The sequence below is a fragment of the Mesoplodon densirostris genome, chromosome 11, assembly GCF_025265405.1.
Source record: "Mesoplodon densirostris isolate mMesDen1 chromosome 11, mMesDen1 primary haplotype, whole genome shotgun sequence".
In the NCBI taxonomy this organism is placed as follows: domain Eukaryota; kingdom Metazoa; phylum Chordata; class Mammalia; order Artiodactyla; family Ziphiidae; genus Mesoplodon; species Mesoplodon densirostris.
The window spans coordinates 105,511,940-105,535,263 of record NC_082671.1 but is presented as its reverse complement, the minus strand read 5'-3'; the positions used below and the strand labels follow the sequence as shown (position 1 = coordinate 105,535,263).

Below are 23,324 nucleotides of genomic sequence, written 5' to 3'. Positions count from 1 at the left end.
TTTGTCTCCCCTGCTGAGTCATAACCACTAGGGATGTTGTGAGTTTTTGCTCATAATTGTAACTCCAGCATCTAGTGATGTTCATGACATAAACTAAATGAATCTGCATATCCACTTTGGAATTAGTTAGAAAAGAAAGAGATTTGGCCAACGTTTTCTTAATTGTGTCTGTTTTATCTACTTAGAATACTACTAATCCATATCAGAACAGGTTGCTGTTCACCAAGATGTGACAGACGGAAGTCGGTCAATGGGTGACTTCTTATCTACATCACCTAACTTTTCCATTAAAAATTTAAAAATGGGGACTTCCCTGGTGGTCCAGTGGTTGTGACTCTAGGTTTCCACTGCAGGTGGCACGGGTTTGCCCTCTGGTCGGGGAACTAAGATCCCACATGCCGCACTGCACGGCCAAAAAAATAAAAATAAAAATAAAAAGCTGGAAAAGGCAAGGAAATAGACTCTCCCCTAGAGCCTCCAGAAAGGAACACAGCCCCTGGTGATACCCTGATTTAGCCCGATGACACGTCTGATTTACAGAACTGTAAGATAATAAATTCTTTTAAAAAATAATGAAAGAATAATAATTTAAAAAAACTGTAAAGCAGCATCAGGTAGTAGAAGGCCGTCCAGGTGGCATGTGGAAATGGTGGTGACTGATCATTATTTCATTTCTTATTTAGCTGTGATCCCTCCCCTACCCCCTCATTTTTATATAAATTGCACTCTTTCAAGATGGAGATAATTACTTTTTCTTCACCGATACTTTTGCATCTCTGCTTAAAAATAAGATACAGTAATCATAGTCTTCCTATGTAAATATGAACTGAGCAGTTGTCGATTTGTGTGTTGTTTAGAGTTGCTACGAAAAGAGTCACAAACTTTAGGATTCTCCACATAGATTTTCGTTAAACACTAATTCTTATCAAGTATTTATTGCTGCTCTATTTTGAGATTTTCTAAGATTTTCTGTGTGTTTTTATAAATGATTACTAAGAATTTTATTAAAAGGGCCCCTTTAACAATGATAATAGTTCCTTTGGTAATCTTGCAGAAAATTATTTTGCAAGCCCATTTTAAGGATTATTCTAGTTTAATACTGAGTTTGAAGTGGAAACAAAGTACTTGTCTCTGAGAAGATTTGACAGACTCTATAGCTCTTTGTACTACCTTTCTACTTTTCTAATAAATTGCCCAATAAAAACCACAAATAGAATAGTTTAACTTTTTCACAGTGGAGCTAGGATGTTTCCTCCTGCAATTGTGGATTTTGTTTGTTGTTGACTTAGAAAAATGGAATATAAATTAAATTTTATTTAAAATTTATTGACCATATTAAAATACATTGAAATTCAATATTTGTGAATAAAAATGACTCAGCAAGGCAGTGAGCAGAAGAGCAAACAGTTGGAGTTCTGTAAGACAAAACAGGCATGTTTAATCTCTGATCACTCATTCACTTATTCATTTAAAAACATTTGTAGGAGATTGATATTCAGAATATACAAGAAACTCATGTAAACAAGAAAGGAATATACAGGAAATATAGAAGAAAAATTATTAAAGGACATAAATGGACAATTTACAGAAGAGGATACATGAATGAAAATAAATAATTATAAAAATAGCCAACATTTATTTATTTATTTATTTATTTATTTATTTATTTATTTTTGCGGTACTCAGGCCTCTCACTGCTGCGGCCTCTCCCGTTGCGGAGCACAGGCTCCGGACGCGCAGGCTCAGCGACCATGGCTCACGGGCCCAGCCGCGGCATGTGGGACGCGCAGGCTCAGCGGCCATGGCTCACGGGCCCAGCCGCTCCGCGGCATGCGGGATCCTCCCGGACCGGTGCACAAACCCTCGTGCCCTGCATTGGCAGGCGGACTCTCAACCACTGCGCCACCAGGGAAGCCCGCCAACATTTATTGAGCACTTCTTTGTATCAGATTTTTTTTCTTGGTGCTTAATTTTTAACAGTTTCATTCCTCAAAATAGAAGTATTATTATCATCCCTACCTTACAGAGGAAGCAATTGAGTCACAGAACAATTAATAATATACTTATAACTACTTGGATACTAAGTGGAAATCTGGCTTCAGATCTCTCATACGTATATGGATACTCAGTCTCACTAGTTGTCAGAGAAATGTGTATTTAAGTAATAACCAAATAATACCTTACAACAATCAGATCTTCAAAGGTGTGAAAATCAGATAATATCAAGTGCTGGTGAGGATGGAAAAATGAGGGGAGCCCTCTTCCACTATTTGTTGGAGTCTAAGCTGGTGTGGCCATTTTAGGGAGCAGCAGTAGTTCTTAGGGAAACTGGGTATGCTAACCCTGACATCCTGGCAGTTCTACTTTTGCACATGTTCCAGAGCGAAACTATCAAGTCCGTGCACATGGAGACACACAGTAGGATGCTTATTGCATTGATGTTGGGGATGTGAGGAGTTGAAAGTACCAGAGGAGTCCTTTTCTAGGGAAATGGATACCTTGGTATATTTATAGGATTATACTATGGAATGCTTGGAAGAAATTAGCTAGATTTTATATTTAAAAACATAGGTAGATTTCAAAATTAGTTGAATGAACAAATAGTAAATGTTAAAGAGAATGAGATTGTAACATAATACCATTTATAAAAAAATAAATACACACACATATATTGTGTGTTTTCCTGGGTATACTTACATGTAAAAACAGGTATGTTGGGTGGATAGAAAGTGCATAACATTAGTTACAAAGGAGTGAAGAATGGTCTTGGAAATAGGGAATAAAGGGGAAAGCAGTAGGACACAGGGCAGGGGGAGGGGGAAGCTGGGACGAAGTGAGAGTACCATGGACATATATACACTACCAAATATAAAATAAATAGATAGATGGTGGGAAGCAGCTGCATAACACAGGGAGATCAGCTCGGTGCTTTTCAACGACCTAGAGGGGTGGGATAGGGAGGGTGGGAGGGAGGCTCAAGAGGGAGGGGATATGGGGACACGTGTATGCATATGGCTGATTCACTTTGTTATACAGCAGAAACTAACAGCGTTGTGAAGCAATTATACTCCAATAAAGATGTATCAAAAAAATCAAATCTAAAACAGAAAAGGAAACTTTCACAGATCACTGATGAAAGCATGGCATGGCATAAGCTCAGTGTGGGCCAAAATCTAGTCTGCTTTGTTGGTCCTTTGAATCTAAATCAGTACTTGGAGTATAACAGGTGCTCAGATAAGTAAAATGGGAATGAAGAATGAATGTATAAATTAAGAAGAATGATCTATTCAGTTCCATGTGCCTGAGAACCAATCAAAATTAGTGTCCCTCTACTCATTTCTTCCTTTATAGTTAAATACATGTTACATATAGACACCAGGCCAGTTGCTGGAGATATAAGTGTACCAAACACATTACCTGCCCCTGAGGGGATCATAATATATTTGGGAAGACTGAGTGGAAAACTACTAATAATGTCAAATGTGATGAGTACTATATGATAGGAGTTTGCAGATTAGATTGGAAGCACAGAGGAGGAATGCGTGGACAATCGTGCATTCGTTCATTCATTCATTCATTTGACTGATGCTGAGTTGAGTTCCTGCTTTGTGCGAGTTCCTCTTTTAAGCATGAGGATACAATTAGGAGCTTTCTTGGAACTCTTATTATCCTGGGGAGACTGGCATTTATCAAATAACCACATAAGAAAACTGAAGGTGCAGAATCGCAGTTGTGCCACGTGTTCTCTCTGATAACTTATAAAAAAGGACGAAACCAAACCTTGATCTAGATTTGGATTCCAAGGATGGTTTCCCTAGAGAAGGGATGGGAAAATGCATGAGTCTTAAAAGTCAATTAGAACGTGGTCACGGCTATGGTGGAGGGTACATGTTGGGGGCAATATCAGGATTAAGTAAACGGTTTATGCACAGCTGGTTAGGGACTGACCACGTGGACCTCCTAGACCCTTTTCCTCCCAGAAAAATGAAGGTTTGAAGACAGAGGTTACGTCAGCAAATTTGTATTCTGAAAAGAACTGTCTGGCTACCTTGTGAAGATTGAATATAGAGGGGAAGGAATGGAATGGAAGTTTTGAAGTTATTAATAGTAGTTCAGGAGAGAGATGGGATCACTTGACTTGGATGGCAGTGGATATGGAGAGAAGTGATGGATTAAAAATCTATTTAAAAAGGTAAAATTAAAAGGGCTTGATTGATGGATTAGATTTGGGATAGTGTGTTGTAGTGGAAGGGAGATCAAAAGTGACCTGAGCAGGATAAGGAAAAACAAAGCCACATCAGAAGCATTGCGGTAAAACTATGAAACACCAAACTCAAGAAAAAAAGCCTTAAAGGCAGCTGGAGACCATTTTGTAAGATGTATAATGATATCGTGGTTAAATTAAAAAATATAGTTTTGGAGATGTATATGGTATGAGTGAAATGACATAATGTCTGTGATTTCCTTTAAAAAATACTTCAGGTGAAAAAAGAAAAAGATAGATGAAGCAAATTCTTGATAATTGTTGAATCTAGGAGATGATAATACAGGGGTTCATTATACTGTTATCACTGTTTCTTTCTGAAAATTTAAAACTATTCATGTTTAAAAAAAAGTAACCAGGGAGAAAAGAAAGATCACCTATTGAGAAAGGGATGACAAGTAGACATCTCATCAGTGACAACAGAGTCCCCTAGATAGTGTGATACAAACTTTCAAAATACAAACTTTCAAACTTTCAAAAAGTCATGTCCTAACTGGGCTTCCATATTCTGATAAATTATTAATTATGAGTGAAGGCAAAATACAGACATTTCCAGAGAAAGAAGGACTGGAAGAGTTTTCTGTTTACAGACCATTGTGAAAAGAATGACTATAGGATATACCCCAGGGAGAAGAAAATTTAACCTAGAAAGAAAGAAGCAATGGTGAAGCAAGGATTGGTGAACCTGTTGGTAAATTTAAATAAATATCACCTGTGAAATAATAATAATGACTAACTTTGATGATGTAAAAAATGACTTATAACAGTAGTATAATGCGAAAGTGAAAATCCATAACAGCTAACATATATACTAGCCACTTTTCTCAGCCCTTTCCATATAGTGACTAATGTAATTCTCATAATTCTCAAGCAATTACAATTAGCATTTTTATCATTAATTTAATTTTTCTGATGAAGGGACTGATGCAGAGTGATGGTTAGTAAGTTACCTATTAAATGTTAGGAAGAGATAGAGGCAGGATCTAGATCCAGGTAGTCTAGCTCCAGACCTGGTCACTTGAAAACCACACTATACTAAATGTATAGTGTATTCAGGTCCTTGTGCTCAAGGCATGTAGAGATACAGATTAACATTAGACTGTGTAAAGTCATCATGCACTGACATTTAAGTGCAACTACTGAAAGAGTAGATAGAAATATTAGTTTATACAATTTTGAAATGACAAAAAGGATAAAAATGGAACAGAGAAAAAATGATAGATCTACTTAAAGCAGGAAAGGAGAAAAAAGAAGCAAAGTAAAAGCAAGATGGATAGCAAACATTGAAAAAGATAGTAGAACAGAACAGGAATCTATCTGTAGCTATATCTATATATCTGTCTACACTAAATTTACCTATTAAAATATAGAATGAAAAAGTTTTTGTTTTGTTTTAGTTTAAATAAATTGAACAAAAAATTGGATAAAGAAGTAAAATATGATTCTATGCTTGACAGAAGATGCATCTTAAATATAAAGCCCACAATTTTGAATGTAAAAGGAAGGATAAAGTCAGTGATATTTGATGAAATATATTTTAAGGCATTCACATTATTGAGGCTGAAATTATAAGAGGATTTCACCTGGAAGACATGAACCCGTATGCACCTAATAATATTGACTCAAAGTATTGATATACGAGGCAGAAGTTGGCAGAACTATAGATGGACAACCAAATCAATGAGCTTATGGGAGATTTTAATATCTTTCTCAGGAACATAAGGCAAAAAACCTAGTAGAGATTTAGAAGATATAAACAAAACAATATTAATCTCAATATATTTAGAACCATTTACTTAAAAATTAGTGGTTAAACATTGTTTTCAAGCATCTAGATCCATTGCTTAAAAACTTCGTTAATTACTGGTCTAGAAAAAATCTGAAGAAATACCAAGAATCTGTCAAATGGCCCAGGCTTTTGGCAATAATGTTAGATAGGAATAATAAAGAAAAGTAACCTGGAAATCACATACATTAGGAAGTTAACGACATACTTCTAAATAATTTATGGGTCAAATAGGAAGTTATGAAATATTTAGAAATTAATGAAAAATGAGAACACTGCTTATTAAATTTCATGGATGCAAGTAAAAGCTATACTTAGAAGAAATTTATAGCCTTAAAGAATATAGTATAAAGAGCCTTAAGGATCATATTAAAACATGAATGATTTAAAATTCATCAGCTGATCATTTTATTGAAACATTTAGAGAAATAACAGAGTATAATGTAAGAATCAGGGAAATAATAAAGATAAGATTAGAAATCAATGAAATAAAAAACTAAGAAATAATAGAAGGCTTAATGAAACCATAAGAGAATTCTTTGGAAAGACTATTAGACATACCTCTGACAGTTTTAATCAAGAGAAAAAAGAAAGTACAAATATTATTAGAATTGAAATAACTCTAGATGGAGAGATTTCAAAAATAGAGAATATTATGGAGAAATTCTTTCTCATGCTTTTAAAACTTAGGTGAAATGCATAATTTTAAGAAAAATATGAATTATCAATAACCATAGATATAGTGAATCACTAATCAAAATCTGTCCTCTCACACAAAACCACCAGGTTACACAGTTTTATAGGTGTGTTTTAGTTAAAACACTATCTGGGAAAAGGTAAATCTTAAACAAACGAAAAGCTTCCCAACATATCTAAGTAGGTTACCCCGCCCCCACCCTCACCCCAGGAAAGCAAACGGTTAACACTAGAAAATTTATTATTATGATTCACTACCCTAATGGAACACAGGAAAAAAAGAAGAAAAACATTATCTGAATAGATACGATGAAAGCATTAGAAACATCCAACACTATTCATGACAATTCTTGGCAAACAATGAATAGAAGGGAATTTCCTTATCTGGCAGCAAGAATTATAGTTGGTAGTGAAACAGTAGAAGCATTCCAAATAAAGCGAAAAATAAGATAAGGATGCCTTCTTTCACTGCTTTTTAAAAAAATTTGGCATTGTTCTAGAAATCTTGACTGAGACCAGCCAACACAAAACAATGCAGAAAAACTATTAGAGTTATTTCAGACAGTTGGCTAGTTTCAAAGTCATTTTACTAAAATCAGTAAGTGGCTAATTTCAGAAACAATAGATTAGAAATATGATTTTTCAAATCCCATTCACAGTGACAACAAACCATAAGGTATCTAGAAGTAAATCTAATAGAAGATGTGCAAGGCTTATATGAAGGAAACTGATAAACTTAAAGATGGGATAAAGACTGAAATAATCAAGAGATATTCCATAGGCATGGGTGTTAAGATCTAACATTTGAAGGTGTCATATTAACATGCAAATCTAGTGCAATTTCTCCAAGTCCCCAAGAGGATTTTTTTGTGTAAATGTGGAAAATGATCCTAAAATTCATATAGAATAATAAGGAAAAGTACTGGTCTTATTAGACCTCACAGTTTATTACTTATTTAGTTTTTTGAAAACTAAAAAAATTTTATTTATTTTTTGGCTGCATTGGATCTTCGTTGCTGCGTGCAGGCTTTCTCTAGTTGTGGTGAGCAGGGCCTACTCTTTGTTGCTGTGCATGGGCTTCTCATTGCGGTGGGTTCTCTTGTGGAGCACAGGCTCTAGGCGCATGGGCTTCAGTAGTTGTGGCTCGTGGGCTCTAGACACAGGCTCAGTAGTTGTGGTGCACGGGCTTAGTTACTCCGCGGCATGTGGGATCTTCCCGGACCAGGGATCGAACCCATGTCCCCTGCATTGGCAGGCGGATTCTTAACCACTGCGCCACCAGGGAAGTCCACAATTTATTATTTAGTTTTAGTGATTCCAGAATGTGCTGTTGGCACAGTGACAGACATACTGACCAACAGAAAACAATGGAGATCTAAGTTTGTATGAGAACTTCGTATATGGAGAGAGGCATTATAAATCAGTTGGGAAGGCAGGACTCTTCAATAAATAGTACTGAGACAATTGATCATCCACACGGCAAAAAATAAAATGAGATCACTATTTCCCATTATTCACATAAATACATTCTGCATGGGTTAAAGCTCTGACTATGAAAAGCAAAAGTTTAAAAATCTTAAAAGAAAATGTAGGAAAAAATATTTTTTGACCTTGAGGGTGATGAAAGATTTCTTTAAAGAGACCCAGAAAGCAGAAACCCTAAAGGGAACATTTGATATTTGACTGCATTAAAAGTAAAACACTTTATTTGATCAGGGACATAATGTATAAGACTAGCACAGACTAGGAGAAGATTTTTGTAAATCATACACAGGCAAATGACTACGGTCCAGAATACACAAAGGACTACTATGAACCCTGAGAAAATAGGTAAATGATCCAATGGAAGACTAGGCAAAGGAACAGGGCAGTTTGCAGAACAGGAACATATAAGCCAATATACACTTGAAATGGTGCTTAACACCTGCATTACTAGGATGATGCAAATTACAACTAAAAACCAGACACCACTTCATAACCGTTGATGAACATACATTTCAAAATATATGGGGATGTGGGGAAGCAGGGACTCTCATACATTGCTGGTGGGATGTAAATTGTATAGCTCCTTTGAAGAGAAATGGGTCATGCCCGTTAAAACGCAGGACAATTGTAACATGAACTGAAAGTCTACTGAAGCCTGTACTTCATGGCCACGGTTAATTCTGGAGTAGGGGGGAGGGGCGTGGTGAGAGGGGGGTGTATTGCCTCAATGGAAGTGTAATGTTCTACATGGTTAAAAAACATTTGAAGCAAATGGGGAAAAATATCCACATTACTTAAATCTGTTAAGGGTATAAGAATAATGCACTTTTGTACTGTACTTTTCTATATGATTTCTCTATTTTGTAGTTTCTTTAAAGAAAGAGTTGAATGGAGAGGCTTGAGGACTGAAATGAAAGTTTTCAGGACACTCCTAAGTAGCTCTTCCTGGAATCTGTATCCACATTGCTTACATCCTTACTTATTTTATATTTTTACTCAAATACCACCTTCTCAGTGAGGCTTTCCATGGCCTTTGACATTTTGTAAATCCTTCTGATTTACTTTAATGTTGAACACTTATTACTATTTAACATGCTATATATTATTTGTATTTATTTGTATTGTTTACTATTTATAGTGTATTATTTGTAGCATTTATTTGTATTGTTTGTATTTATCCATCTTTCCTACCAGAATATAAGCTTCCATGGTAGGGATTTTTATTTGTTTGGTTTCCTTTCTAGAAGAGCACCTGGTACAGAGTAGACTCTCAATAAATATTTATTAACTGAGAGAATGGACAAAGGAAATCTGAGTTCTGACCCCTAGGTAGTGGAAGGCTGCCTGCATCATTGAAAGATCCACAAGAGAGGGTTGGTGCAGGAGGGATGCTGTGTTTGAACTGGATGGTGCTGAGTTGGAGGAGAAAGTGGCCTACATAAAAGTAAGGTCAGCAGGTTGCTGGAAAGCAGGGAATAAAAGGACAGATGGGACAAAACAAATTGAAACTGAATCCAACTGAGCCCTTAGCTCCTGTATTTACAAGTAGATGTTCTTGGGTGTCAGTCTTGCTGAAGAAATTTGACCAGGCATAAAATGGATGGCTTAATAAGGAAATTCTCTACATTTATTCTATCTCACTAAAAAAAAAACACAAACCTGCAATTCAGTTTACTACAAAAGATGTACTCTATCTCCGAGAGGGATTAAATGCTACCGTTTTATCTATGGGGTGTGACAGTATTAAACAACTTTTACTGGTTTCCAAACATTGGATCTGACTCATCTGTTGTTTATAGTTTATTGTGCAGGGGAAAGAAAGATTAGATTTTCGAGTTAAAAATAATAACAGTCATGTTGAATGTATCTTCATTGAAGACTTTGATGTTGAAAGAGATTTAAGTAATAAGGATATATATGTTTTCCTGTGTGTTAGGCTTTTGCTACATATTTCTTTCCAGTCTTGAGGCTTGCTTTCTGTGGGGCTGAATGAACTAAAGGTTCTTAAGTGACTCTAGGCCAGTAGTTCTTCAATTTTAGTGTATATATAATTCAGTTGGTAAGTTTGTTAAAATGAAGATTTTAGGGCCCCATGGAGAGAGGTGATTCAGCATTTCTGCAGTGTATTGACCCAGGAATCTGAATTTTAAACAATTACCCCAGGTGATTCTGCTGCAAAGCATAATGAGACAACACTTGGAAAATTATTGCTGTAGATGATTCTTTTACTCAGTCCTTTCGCTTTTGTGTGTGTGTACCGATTACGTGCAATAATGTGTTCTGTGCTTGGTAATAATATATGTAAGTAAATCATTTGTGCCAACATTAGCAGATTGAAAGCTGTAAATAATTATGTCTACAACAGAAAGAGTGGCACACAGAGAAGTACAAAATATGCTCTTATATGAAGCTGAAAATCTAACACAAATCAGTGTGTTAACTGGCATGAAGATAGAAAAAAGTTATACTACCTTCCTATTGCTGCTGTAATAAATTACCAGAAACTCAGTGACTTAATGCCATACAAGTTTATTCTCTTCCTATTCCAGAGGTTAGAAATCTAAAATGAGTTTTAACAGGGTTGAAATCAGGGTGTTGGCAAAGCTGGTTCCCTCTGGAGGCTCTAGAGGAGGATCTGGTCCTTGCCTTTCCAGCTCCTAGAGCTGCATGTCTTGCATTTAGTGATTTATGAGCTCTTTCTCCTTCTTTGCATCTTCAGATTTCTTTCTGCTTCTCTCATCCTATTGCATTCTCCTTTTCTGTAGTCAAAACTCCTTCTGCCTCCCTCATAGTGGAACATTTGTGATGACATTTAGGGCCCACCTGAATAATCCAGGATAATCTCCTCATGTCAAAATTCTTAATTTAATCACAATCAAAGTCCCTTTGATAACATTCACAGGTTCTAAGGATTGGGACATGATACCTTTGGGGGGTTAGGTCTGCCTCCTGCCCTTGTACCACCTGCTCCAGTCACGCCAGCTCCTTCCCCATCCCCCTTGGAGCCTCCTTTTTATGTTTATTGGCTCATGCATCTAGGTTCTGGCTCCTTGTTTCTGTCAGAGTTCTGTGTGTGTTTATTTTCCTTTCTCTTTGCAAAAAACCCAGTATCTTCCGAATTTTAAAGAAGACTAATATTCTTGGGCTTTTAGCTTCTTGTTTACAACATCCTTCCCTCTTTGTATCGATGTATTTTTCTTCTACATAGTGTCAAAATCACCTGCTCCCTTCTGCCCGGCTTGTTTTGTTTTATTGATTTGTATGAAGAGCCTCCAAATCAAATTATATTCACATAGGCGAATTAATTCAGCTGTAATGGTGGAGAGTTTAGTGACAGCACATCATTGTTTTGCAGTTATTAAAGAAAGGGACTGATTTTTTTCAGTTAGGTGAAAGGAAAAGTAAATTTGTTATTGTTATTAGAGTGAAATTTGAAAGCCATGAAATAATTTCTGTGTCTTCCAAAGTTCTTCATGTACTCTTTCAGTATGAACTTTTCTCAGAGAATAACTCTGGCAAGCCAGAAGGTTTATTTAACTTAACATACCAAACTACAAATGTCAAATCAGAGCAAATGTTATTCAAGTCTTTATTTAACAGGTGTGCTAGTGCTATAAATTTTTTTTCCCTCTGCTGTATGGTGTAACTACACACTGTTTCACATAATTGTATAGCAACTACCACAATTCATTTTTAACACAACAAATAATTAAAACAGTCTAGAAGAAAGGCACTAGAGAAATTTAGTTTCACTGTCCTTTAAAATGACTCAGTGACTATAGAAAAACTTCTTTTCAGATTCTTCATCTACATAATCAGAATTCACTGCTGAACACCAAACTGATTCTACAGGTATTTTGTAAAGATAAATAAGAAAATCTGTGAAGTATTTTAAATTATTAGAAGAAAGTCTCCAGAATTATTTAGTGTAAAATTTTATAATATTTCTGACAACTGCATGTGTTTACTTATTTGCATTATATTACAATTGTATATGTATTTTTACTTTTCCTTTGAAATCTTTAATACAGTGAAAGTAGAACATTATACATAAGAATTTGAATAGTTGTTTACTTCTCTTTACTTCCATGGTTCTCTGTCCCTGTTCTGATGAATCACCATCTCTATGGAGAGAACTTCTTTGAAGAGCCATTGTAAATTTGGTCCACACTGATTTTCTCAATGATTAGACTTAGTTGCTGTATCTCCCCACTGGACTGCAAGCTTCTTGAGAGAAGAGACCATGTCTCTTTTGCTTACCTTTGGACAGTCAGCGCATGACCATTAATATATGCTCATTAAATAGTAGCTAACTAACTAAATATCCCATTGATGATGTCATTTAACTGTCTTTGGTGTTCTAATTCTGAGTTGCACAGCTATCAGAGACAGTCAGTTTGAACTTATCTGTTTCCTACCATTATGACTCCTTTCTAAAGAATATTCTGTCCTAATAATGGCATATATCTGACATCAGTGCCACCTCTCCTACCCCTAGCAGCACAGATGGCATTTCACAGATCATGGCACTTTCTCCTGACAAGTGTAGATGTGGTGTCAAGTTTCCTCCTGACGTGTCCTCTAAGAAGCCACTCTCAGTTGTCAGAATAAGTTGAAACTTAATTGCCATCCCTGTTACTGTGAGAAAGTGAGATGACCAGTGGGATTGATGGTATCTGCCTTTAGTATTTTCCCCCTTCTATGATCAACACACAGTTGACCCTTGAACAATAAGGGAGCTAGGGACACCGACCCCTTGCACAGTTGAGAATCCATGTATAACTCCGGACTCCCCAAAACTTAACTACTAAGAGCCTACTGTTGACCCAGAAGCCTTACTGATAACAGTCAATTAACACATATTTGATATGTTATATGCATATCTACATATATTTTATGCATTCATGACATACCTTACCTTTTAAAAAGTTTTTTGATATTTCTAGACTATGTGGTTCATGTTTTTTTTTCAACTTGTTGCAATCTCCAAAACATTTTCCAATGTACTTATTTAAAAAATTTCGGATATGAGTGGATCTGTGCAGTTCAAACCCATGTTGTTCAAGGATCGACTGGTCTTAAGATCCTATAAAAAGATAAAGCAAACATACTTTAAATATAGAGCGTCCATGAAACTACAGAGTAAAGGCCACTGGGTCAAACAGAAGCCCCCTAGGAATACCTATTTTGGGCATTTAAGTTTTCTATGGGATAAAAAATATGTAGCTCCTAAACCTTAGCTCATTGCTGCTGTATATTCCCACAGTGGTGGGGCCCTAAGATCATTTTTTCCAAGGCCAGCTTCTTCTATTTCATATTGGCTGGCTACTATAGTTATGTGTGTCTGGTCAGTACCAAGTTCATGGACAGTTCAGGGAAATAAAAAGAGGAACACTCGATTAAAGGATGGAGAATGACGGCTGAGTAGTTGGTGTGTATTTTCAAGGGAAGCAAAAAATGTCAAGGAGTTCAACTGAGTGAAGATTAAAAACAAAAACTTTTCATTATTTTCTTTTCAAAATAAGTAGTGACTAGATGAGAACAATTTACGCAAATTAGTGATGCACCAGCCTCTCAGGGTTAATATGATATATAGATAATGATAAACTATTATCCCTGGAAGGAACTCTGAACTGAGACCCAGAGAAGTTAACAGACTTTCCCAAGTTGACAGTCGTTACTGAGAAAGCTGAGTGTCACATCCCTGTGTGCCAGTTCCTAGTATAATGTCCTTTCTACTGGACCTTAATGTGCAGTTTGGTTTATATTGGTTGTAGGAAGAAGCTACGCAGAGGGAGAGATAAAGCCTGGTTAGCAATTTACATTTTCAGAGCTGGGCTCTTATCGTGGAATGTCAGAAGAGCAAGTGAGCAGGTGTAATAAAATTATCTTTCATTGCTTTTGAGTGATAACTCTGTTTTTGAAGATTTCGTTTCTGTGTTATGATTAAGTAGAACCTAGTTGCTCTAAAAGAAGAAAACAACTGTGATTTTTTTTCACAGTATAAAATAGATTATTGCACAGCCAACTCTTGATTAACAACAAAGGAATTATCCAGTTTGTGAAATATTTTGGACTTCCCCCACCCCCAACCCCATCCTTCAGCTGGTCTCGCTTGTTCCAACTGGGCACTGGAGTGAGACAGGTACAGATAAGGTGAATGATTGTTCATTACTAAGAATGTGACTACAGTTGTCTTTATTTGGTAACTAAAGGACTTGTTCAATAGAATGTTAGGACCAATTGAATAAATCTCTCCATTTCTCTGCATCCCTCCTGCCATCTCTCCAGTCCAAACCACCGTCAACTTTCACTACAATAGTCTAACTTATTTCCTTTGTTTGAAATAAGTCTAACTTATTTTCCTTTGTCCCTCCTCATCTATCATCTATACTGCAGCTAGCGTCATCAACTAAAACTTAATTCTGATTCTGTCATTCTGTGGCTTAAAATCTGTGACTTGCCTATGGCTATAGGAGTGAATTAGTATTCTACCATCTGGTTTACAGACCCTTCTTTAATTTGGTTTGAAGTTTCTCTTTACGTATCCAGTCTTACCTATCACTATGTATCTCTTCACTTTTCTAATTTTATTTCTCTTGGACGTCTTCACAAGCATCCCCCTATATCTCAGTTCACCTGGTATAGGTCACTGACGTAATCTTTCTGACATGCAAAAGTAACTTTATCATTTTCTGGCTTAATATTCCCCCATGAATTACCACCAGTATTATAATTAAGTCCTACTATTTACTGTTGCCTTTAAAATCACTTATCATTTGGTTAACATTGTTGCCTTAGCACAGTGACACATTTGTATTGTTAGAACTAATAGATAAAAATCTTTGCCCTCATGCAACTTACATTCTTAGGAAAAAGGCAGTCAGAAGCAAAATGAATAAGTAAAGCATATCTTTTGTTAAATGGTGATAAATGTATGGGAAACAATAAAGCAAGGAAGGAGAATAGAGAGTCCTGGGGTGGGAGGGAGGACAGCTCAGAAAGCAAAGATATTTGGAAAAGTATATCTAAAGGAAGAGAGGGCATGAGCTGTGGAGATATCTAGGGGAAAACTCAAAGCCTTGATGAGAGAATCTCTCTGGCATGTTTGAGGAATGCCAAGGAAGCTAGTGTATAATTGGTGTAAGGTTAGTGTGGAGCAAAATGGTAGGAAATGAGACAGAGAAGTAAAGGGGATTAGGTTTTTATAGGGATTTGGGAGCCCTTGTAAAAACTTGGACTTTTACTCTAAATGACATGGGGAGCCACTAGAGGACAAAAAGAAGAGTGGTATGATTTGATATTTATTTATTTTATTTTTGGCTGTGTTGGTTCTTCATTGCTGGGCGCGGGCTTTCTCTAGTTGTTGTGAGCGGGGGCTACTCTTTGTTGCGGTTTGTGGGCTTCTCATTGCGGTGGCTTCTCTTGTTGCGGAGCACGGGCTCTAGGCACGGGGGCTTCGGTAGTTGTGGTGCACGGGCTCAGTAGTTGTGGCTCGCGGGCTCTAGAGAGCAGGCTTTGTAGTTGTGGCGCATGGGCTTAGTTGCTCTGCGGCATGTGGGATCTTCCTGGACCAAGGCTCAAACCCGTGTCACCTGCATTGGCAGGCAGATTCTTAACCACTGCGCCACCTGGGAAGTCCCTGATATTTATTTTAATTGGAACTTTGTTGTTGTTGTTGTGTAGAGAAGAGGCTGAATGGAGTAGGGGATGAGGCATCAGTAGGAAATTAGAGCACTCATCCAGGCAAGAAATGAAGGAAGCTTGGACCAGGATGGTGGTGGTGGGGTTGTAAGAAGTGATTGGATTCTAGGTATATTTTTAAGGTAGATCCAAAAGGATTTGATGACCAATTGAACCTGGGAGTGTGAGAGAAAGAGGGAAAACAAGGATGGTTTTGAGGTATTGGGCTTGGGCAGCTGGATGGAAAGGCTTCAGGAGGAGCAGGTGTGTATGTGTGTGAGTGTATGTGTGTGAGACAGAGAGACAGAGAGAGAGATTGGGTATTTGGATTTTAGATGTGTTAATTTTGAGAAGCTTATTAGATATCCAAGTGGAGATGTCTAGTGGGCAGTTGGAAGTCTGGAATTATGGGGTAGGTCTTCAGCATCTAAATAATATTTATAACCATGGGACTCGATGTTGTCTTTAAGGGACTGAGTGTAGACCAAGAAGTGATGTCTATGGATTAAAATCTGAGATTCTCCAACATTAAGAAGTGAGAGGGATGAGGGAGAGGAAGAGGATGAATCAGCCAGGAGGCTGAGAAGGAGTGGTCAACCAGATAGAAGGAAAGTAAGATAGAAGCCAAGTGAAGAAAGTGTTTGAAAGAGGGGAAATGATCAACTGTATCAAATGCTGCTGATAGGTTAAGCATGTTGAAGACTGGGAGCTGACGGTTGGATGGTTGGATTTGGCATCCTGGGGCCATAAGTGGTGCTGATAAGAGCAGTTTTGGTGGAGTAGTGGGGATGAAAGCCTTGTTGCGGTGACTTCAAGAGAGACCAGAAACAGGGAGTATAAATGGGCAACCACCCTACTTATACCTATTGTCTCCGGGTGTTAAGTGCTCCTGTTCATTTTGAAAGTATTCTAGTTTGCATGTTAACTTACATGTTAATTCTAACTATATAGGAGACTCTTTCAAGGACCGTTGCTGGAGGAACTGTGGTCAACAAAGATTTTTCTTAAGCATAGTAAACGATACAGAGTATGTGTTTGCTGATGAAAAGGATCCAGTATGGAAGCATAAATTGGTAATACGGGAGATAAAGGGGAGAAATTTGAGAATAATGTCTTCGGAAAGGCAGGAGGGGTAGAGTTTGGAGGGTTTGGCCGTGGGTAGGAGCTCAGTCCTTTGTAACGGGAGTTCATTCCATTGTACTACAGGAGTCCATTGTAATGGGAGGGAAGGCAAAATGCAGTTACATTTCTCACGTTGTATTTTGCTGTTGATTTATTTGTTTGTTTCTCCACATATTGTGAGCTTCTTAAGAGCAGTAAGAGTAAATGTTTTGTTTACTTTCTGGCAGGAATTTTTATTGTTCTATTTCTACCCTCTAGTACAATGCCTGGCACACAGCAGGCGTGCAATAAATGTCTAAATGAGTAAATGAAGACTGTACTCATCATGTGTACATTTTATCTTCTCACTCAGATTGGATCATTTCCATCAAATCTTGACAACCAGATTGATTTAATTGTGCTTCTCTTGTCTGGGCCTACAGATAGCTTGACTAACAGGTAGAGCTGATTGACAGGAATGGCTGTGTTTCTACTAAAATTAATGATGCTCCTTGGGAGTAAAATCAGTGACCTTTTGCTGCATTATTTTGCAGTGGTCCATAAGGTTTTAACATGAATTTACTATTTACTTCACCTTGAACCTTCTGAAAACTATCTGTTCTCCTCAGTATCCACTTGGCACTCATGACTTACCATTCATATGGCATGCATCATTATCTGTTATTATTATCTAATTTACCTTTATTAATGGGAAGTTCTTTGAGAATGAGGATTACATTTTCATTGCTTTTTGTTCCCAATAATACTTTGTACCATCTGTGGTTAGAGAATATGTCTTCTTCATCACTTAAAAATGCTTAGTCCAGGCCCTGGTGCAAAGCAGATGCCAAATAAATATTTGTTGAATGAGTGAATGCAGGAATGAATGATTCTTGTCTGTGGTGTATGCTACTGGTGCACAGGCCAGATCTCCTTTCCTGTTTGGTGTGCTTATCACCCAGCTCTCACTCTTTTGCTTCTAACAGTTCACACCTAACCTCTTCTCCCAAGGACTCTCCTTGGACCACAGGAGCTGCATCATCCAGATCCTTCAAGAACAAGTGCCTGGGATTTTATGGCTTCTCCTGGGTAACCAGTATCCAATGACTGAGATGCAGGAATATGGAAGCTCTCTTACCTCAAGGCAGCACAAACTCACCAGTGAAATTTACACTCTAGAGCTCCCTGTAGGATCAGGCCAAGGCCAGGACTCCACTTGAAATTACACCCTTGCTTGGCTTTTTATGCTGCCTTATATTGTTTTCCTTGCTCCCTTGTAGGCTTCTCCTTGAGAACACACTCATACTTTCCTTAGGGTCTGCTTTTTGGGAACTTAAGACATTGCATGTTTGTAAGCAGTTGACGTCAGGGGTAGGGGGTCCTAACCACTGTCTCTCTGAGAGTGGTAGTTTCTGCAGTTGCAGGTTGTGTCTCCTGACAGTTTTTGGTTTTATAGTCCTGCCAACCAAAACTGTAGGCAACTGTGAACTACATTTCGTTTGGTTGTCAGATGGGAAGTCATTTTACAATTTCAGTAAATAATTGTTATTGAATTCAGTAAACATCTTATTGAATTACAGGTCTTTCTAACAAGGTCAGAATGTGTTTTCCTTGACTTTTTGCTCTTTTTGATTATACACATCTCTGTTGTCTTTCTTTAAGCAAGAATAATAAAGAGTTAATTATATTATCGATTTTTATATGATTGAATACAGCTCTCTTTTGTCTTCCTGTTGAATATAAAGATCCATTTCTACACACCAAGTAAACCATTTACTTTTTTAGTGATTTGCAAAGAACGGAAACTCCGTTATCTGTAAAATGGGATTGGAAGTAATGTGTTTTAGAACTGAAAAGCACTTTAGCAACCAGCTGGTGGCTAACACCTTCATTTTATAAATGAGAACACTTGAGACCCAAAGAGGTTAAGTACCTCCCGGGCTCTCCGCTGCTCCACAAAATACGTATTTCTTATTCAAAGAATTGATATGAGGATTAGGTACCACATCTGTGAAACACAGATTTAGCCTTTGGAAAGAAAGATACCAGATAGCTTTATGAAAGCTTTAAGAAAACTAATCTCATTTTAACCTTTTCTGTACAATTGTTAGTTTTTTTCAGTTTTTATGTTATTTGCCTCAGGCTCCTTTTTGGCCAAGGACTAGATAATATACAATGCTTGATTTGAAAATCAATATTAAGTATCCAGATTGTGTTAGAAATATGACTTACTTCAGCTGGTTTTGAAGCCAGGAACGGTTGCAGACAGCCTTCCAAAATGGCAATCATTTATGTACATGAAAAGTTTTCTATCCTACTTTGCATATTGGGAATAAGGACAATTGGATAGTTGCTTCCAAAGAAAAGAAGAAGCATAAATTATTTTTTTGTTCAGCCTGGTAATACTTCCAAAGCTTGTTGCAATGGAACTTTAACAAACCATGAATTTTCTCTCCTGCCAAGCCACCATATCCCGCCTGCTTTCAGCATAGTCAGGACACCGTTATACTAATCCACCGTACCTTCCTATCTCTAGCAAGCACATGTAAGTGATAACTTTGAATATTTATTTTGATGCAATATAAATCTTCTCTATGTCAACTTTTAAAGCTGGGAAACTGTGACTTGCTCAACTTGGTTACTTTAATTGTTTAAGTTTGGTTCTTTCAGCCACAGCATGCTTTGATATATGAACAAGAATGCTGCTTAATATTCGTCGTATTCAAAGCGATTTGTATAGGCTCATATATGCAGGGAAGATAAAATTGAAGGATCAAAAGGCTAAAGTAACTTTTCTATATATTTTTAATTAGGTACGCTTATATGCAAGACCTGATGCTATCAGAAGAGGATCCGGGGACTATGCTCTCCATATAACAAAGAGATTAATAGAATTTTATGAAGACTACTTTAAAGTGCCCTATTCCTTGCCAAAACTAGGTAAGAATTTTCTTGGTTATTTTATTGTAAGGGCTTCTTGAAGGTGGAATTTCTTCTTCATGCATTTATTTGAGACATCCAGAAACATGAACATTCTAAGGGTTATATTTTTAGAGAAGATGAGCACAGAACACAGTTTCTTCTGAAGAGGTAACATAAAATTCAGTGTTTTTAAGTCTTGCCAAAAAGTGCTCATAGGAATTAAGAAAGGCATTATGTGAGTTTAAGATTCCAGAAGATAACCCAAATAGCTAATTTGTGGAGTAAGCACTACAGAGGGGTGCTTGCCAACATCTTGTTTACTCTTCACAACTGCTCTGTGGGTAGGTACTGTTAGAACATTTTGCACATAAGGGAATTGAGACCTGGGAGTCTTTCATTTACTCAGACAGCCAGTAAGAAAAGGAGTTGGGATTTCAAGCTAGGGCTTGATGACTCCCAGAACTATACAATATTTTACACTAAGAAGCCACTCATTGATCAGTTTCTGTTTCCTAATTCTCACGTCAGCCCTGAATGTATGAGCCATCCATTAGATTATTTTTGTTCAGTCATTTTGAGTACACAGTTACAGTAAATAGAATAAAAACAAGAGAGGAGGAAAATTGCAATGATGGAGACTGTGTTCACCATGAATATGTTTACATTTCATTCTTTTACAAAGTGAGTAGGTTCAATAATTATTTGTTGAATGAGTACATGAATGAATTTTGGTATCCTAATTTGCATGAAGCTGCTGCTTTTACGGGGAGTGAACTGTGATGCTCCAGGAAGTTAGAAAGGGTATATCTATACCCATTAGAAATGCTGAAGCTATTTTTTCTCCTCAGAAAACCTGTTTGGAAATATTAATATCACAACCGTTTGTTCTTCCCCCTCCTCCCGCATCCATTTTCCTTCGCAGGAGTGTTCTTAATCAGCATCCACATAAAAGTTATCACTCATTGACAAAAATAAAGTGTTTACCTAGTCAAAAGTATTAGCGTTTGAACCGCAGGTTCTTGTCTCTGGACATGGGCCTATTTCACTAAAGTACCTGCCTGCTGTGTAGCTTTATTGGTCTTATAATCAGTGATTCAGAAAGTAGATAGAATAGTTGATATTGTTATCAGTGGGTGTAGCATACAGTTTTAGTGAGTGATATTACAAAATTCTGAGGTCTTTTGAAACGTGTGCTCTTAGAATCCCTAAGATTTTCTTTCAAATTTCTAAACAGAATTTTATTTCAAATAGGATCTATGTTTTATTTTGTTTTGTTCTTCCTTCTTTATTTCCCCCTCTATATCAACTTCCCTATTAGAATCTGTTACACTGAAATCTCCCTGGTAGGCACCCAAGGCAGAAAGGAAGACCTGACTTCATTTGCATGGCGGTGACACTGTTCTCTACACCAGGTAAAACAGGATGGGAACTTCCCAGCTTGACCCTAATGTAAAATTCACGAGGGCTTATGTTGCACGTTCAGCAAGAGAAATAAAATGTGAATCTTTGTCCCCTTCAGACCAGTAATTAGTAGAGGAACTCAATTTATAACTTCAGGGGGTTCCATGTAACTGTCAGCTTGCAGCAGGAAGCATTTCTGTTCCTCACTTTCACTCACAATTGAACTATGCAGTCTTTCATCTGTAGAAAAGAGCTTTGTTCACTGTTACTATTACTTGTTAAGCTACCTTATGGTGTATATAATTGAATGATTTGACTAATCCCAGCACACTCCGTTTTATGTATCTAGTGGAGTTTCCACATCCCCTGCACTTTGTAAAATTTCTCTTGAAGTTCTACTTATTTAATATACCTTTAAATATTTAGAGCTGTATGTTAATGGATTTATAAATATACTTTCTAAATGCTCCCTACATAAAAATTCCGAAGCACAGAAGCATTTTGACAAATCCTTACTTTCTACTATACATAACAAATTATATTTTAAATGAATTCTATGGACATTAACTCAGTCTTTGTAAATGATGAATGTAGATGTATCCTGGGTATCAGCTGTATCTGCCTTGACTTTTTAGATCTAAGATGGTTTCCAAGGCACCTATTCTTCCCTCCCTCCCCCCTCCCTCCCTCCTTCCTTCTTCCTTCCCTCTTTCCTTCCTTCCTTCCTTCCCTCCTTCCCTCATTTATTGAATAACCATTTATTGAGTACCTCACATATGTACTTTTCTATGTCATTGGGAGGCAGCTGCAAATAAAAGAAGGCAAAAATCGCTTCCCACCTGGGGCTTAACATTCTATTAGGTAGAGCCAGACATTTAAGCAATTAGTGATACATATAGCATGTCAGATGGAGATAAGTGCCATTAAAAATAAAGCTAGAATGGAGGATAGGAAGTGTGCGGAGCACATGGGGCATGGGGAAAAGGATGGATGTTTTAAATGGGTGAACATGGAAAGCTTTATTGGGAAGCTGACTTTGGGGCAAAGAACTTAAGGGAGTGAAGGAGTAAGTCAAGTGGATATCATGGGACGCGGACTCTAGGCAGAGGGAACACAGTGCCCAGACTTTGAGATGGGAACTTTGTTCACGTATTTGAGGAACAGCAAAGAGGCAAGTAGGACTGGAGCAGAGTGAGCAAAGGGGTGAGAAATAGGAGTTGAGGTCAAGGAGTAGTGGGTAGGTGACAGATCCTGTAGAGCCAGCAGGCTGTGGTAAGGACTTTGGTTTTTTTATTGTTGTTGTTGTTTTGTTTGTTTGTTTGTTTTTTCGGTACATGAGCCTCTCACCGCTGTGGCCTCTCCCATTGCAGAGCACAGGCTCTGGACACACAGGCTCAGCAGCCATGGCTCACGGGCCCAGCCGCTCCGCAGCATGCGGGATCCTCCGGGACCGGGGCACGAACCCGCGTCCCCTGCATTGGCAGGCGGACTCTCAACCACTGCACCACCAGGGAAGCCCTGTTTGTTTGGTTTTTTTTGGGGGGGTGGTACGATGGAGATCTATTGGTCAGTTTTGAGCAGAGGTATTACATAATCTGGCTTCTGTTATAAAAGGGTCACTCTTGTCAGTAGGTTGAATACACTGTAGGGCCATGGTTCTCCACTGAGGGGTGATTCTGTCCCTCAGAGGCACTTGGTAATATCTGGAGGCATTTTGTTTTTCACAACTCAAGGGGGACTGGTGGAGTGTGTACTATTGCCAGGGATGCTGCTAAACATCCTGCAATGCACATGACAGCCTCCTACAGCAAAGAGTTATCTAGCCCAAGATATTAATAATGCTGAGATTGAAAGATCCTATTGTAGGGGAAAGGGCAGAGGCATGAAAACCAGTTAAGAGGCTACGGTAAAATTCGGGGAAAATTTGATATTGCTTGGACTAGGATATTAAGTGTGAGGTAGTCAGAAGTGGTCTAATTCTAGGCA

General features: G+C 37.6%; 1 protein-coding gene across 1 annotated transcript in view; it reads left to right on the top strand.

Annotated features, from left to right (window-relative positions):
- TRHDE (thyrotropin releasing hormone degrading enzyme) overlaps nt 1–23,324 on the top strand; it is a 405,203-nt gene that overhangs the window by 113,929 nt on the left and 267,950 nt on the right. Inside the window, exon 3 of the mRNA XM_060113303.1 lies at nt 19,829–19,955. Within this exon, the coding sequence (XP_059969286.1) occupies nt 19,829–19,955 (127 nt within the window). The remainder of the gene's footprint in view (nt 1–19,828; nt 19,956–23,324) is intronic.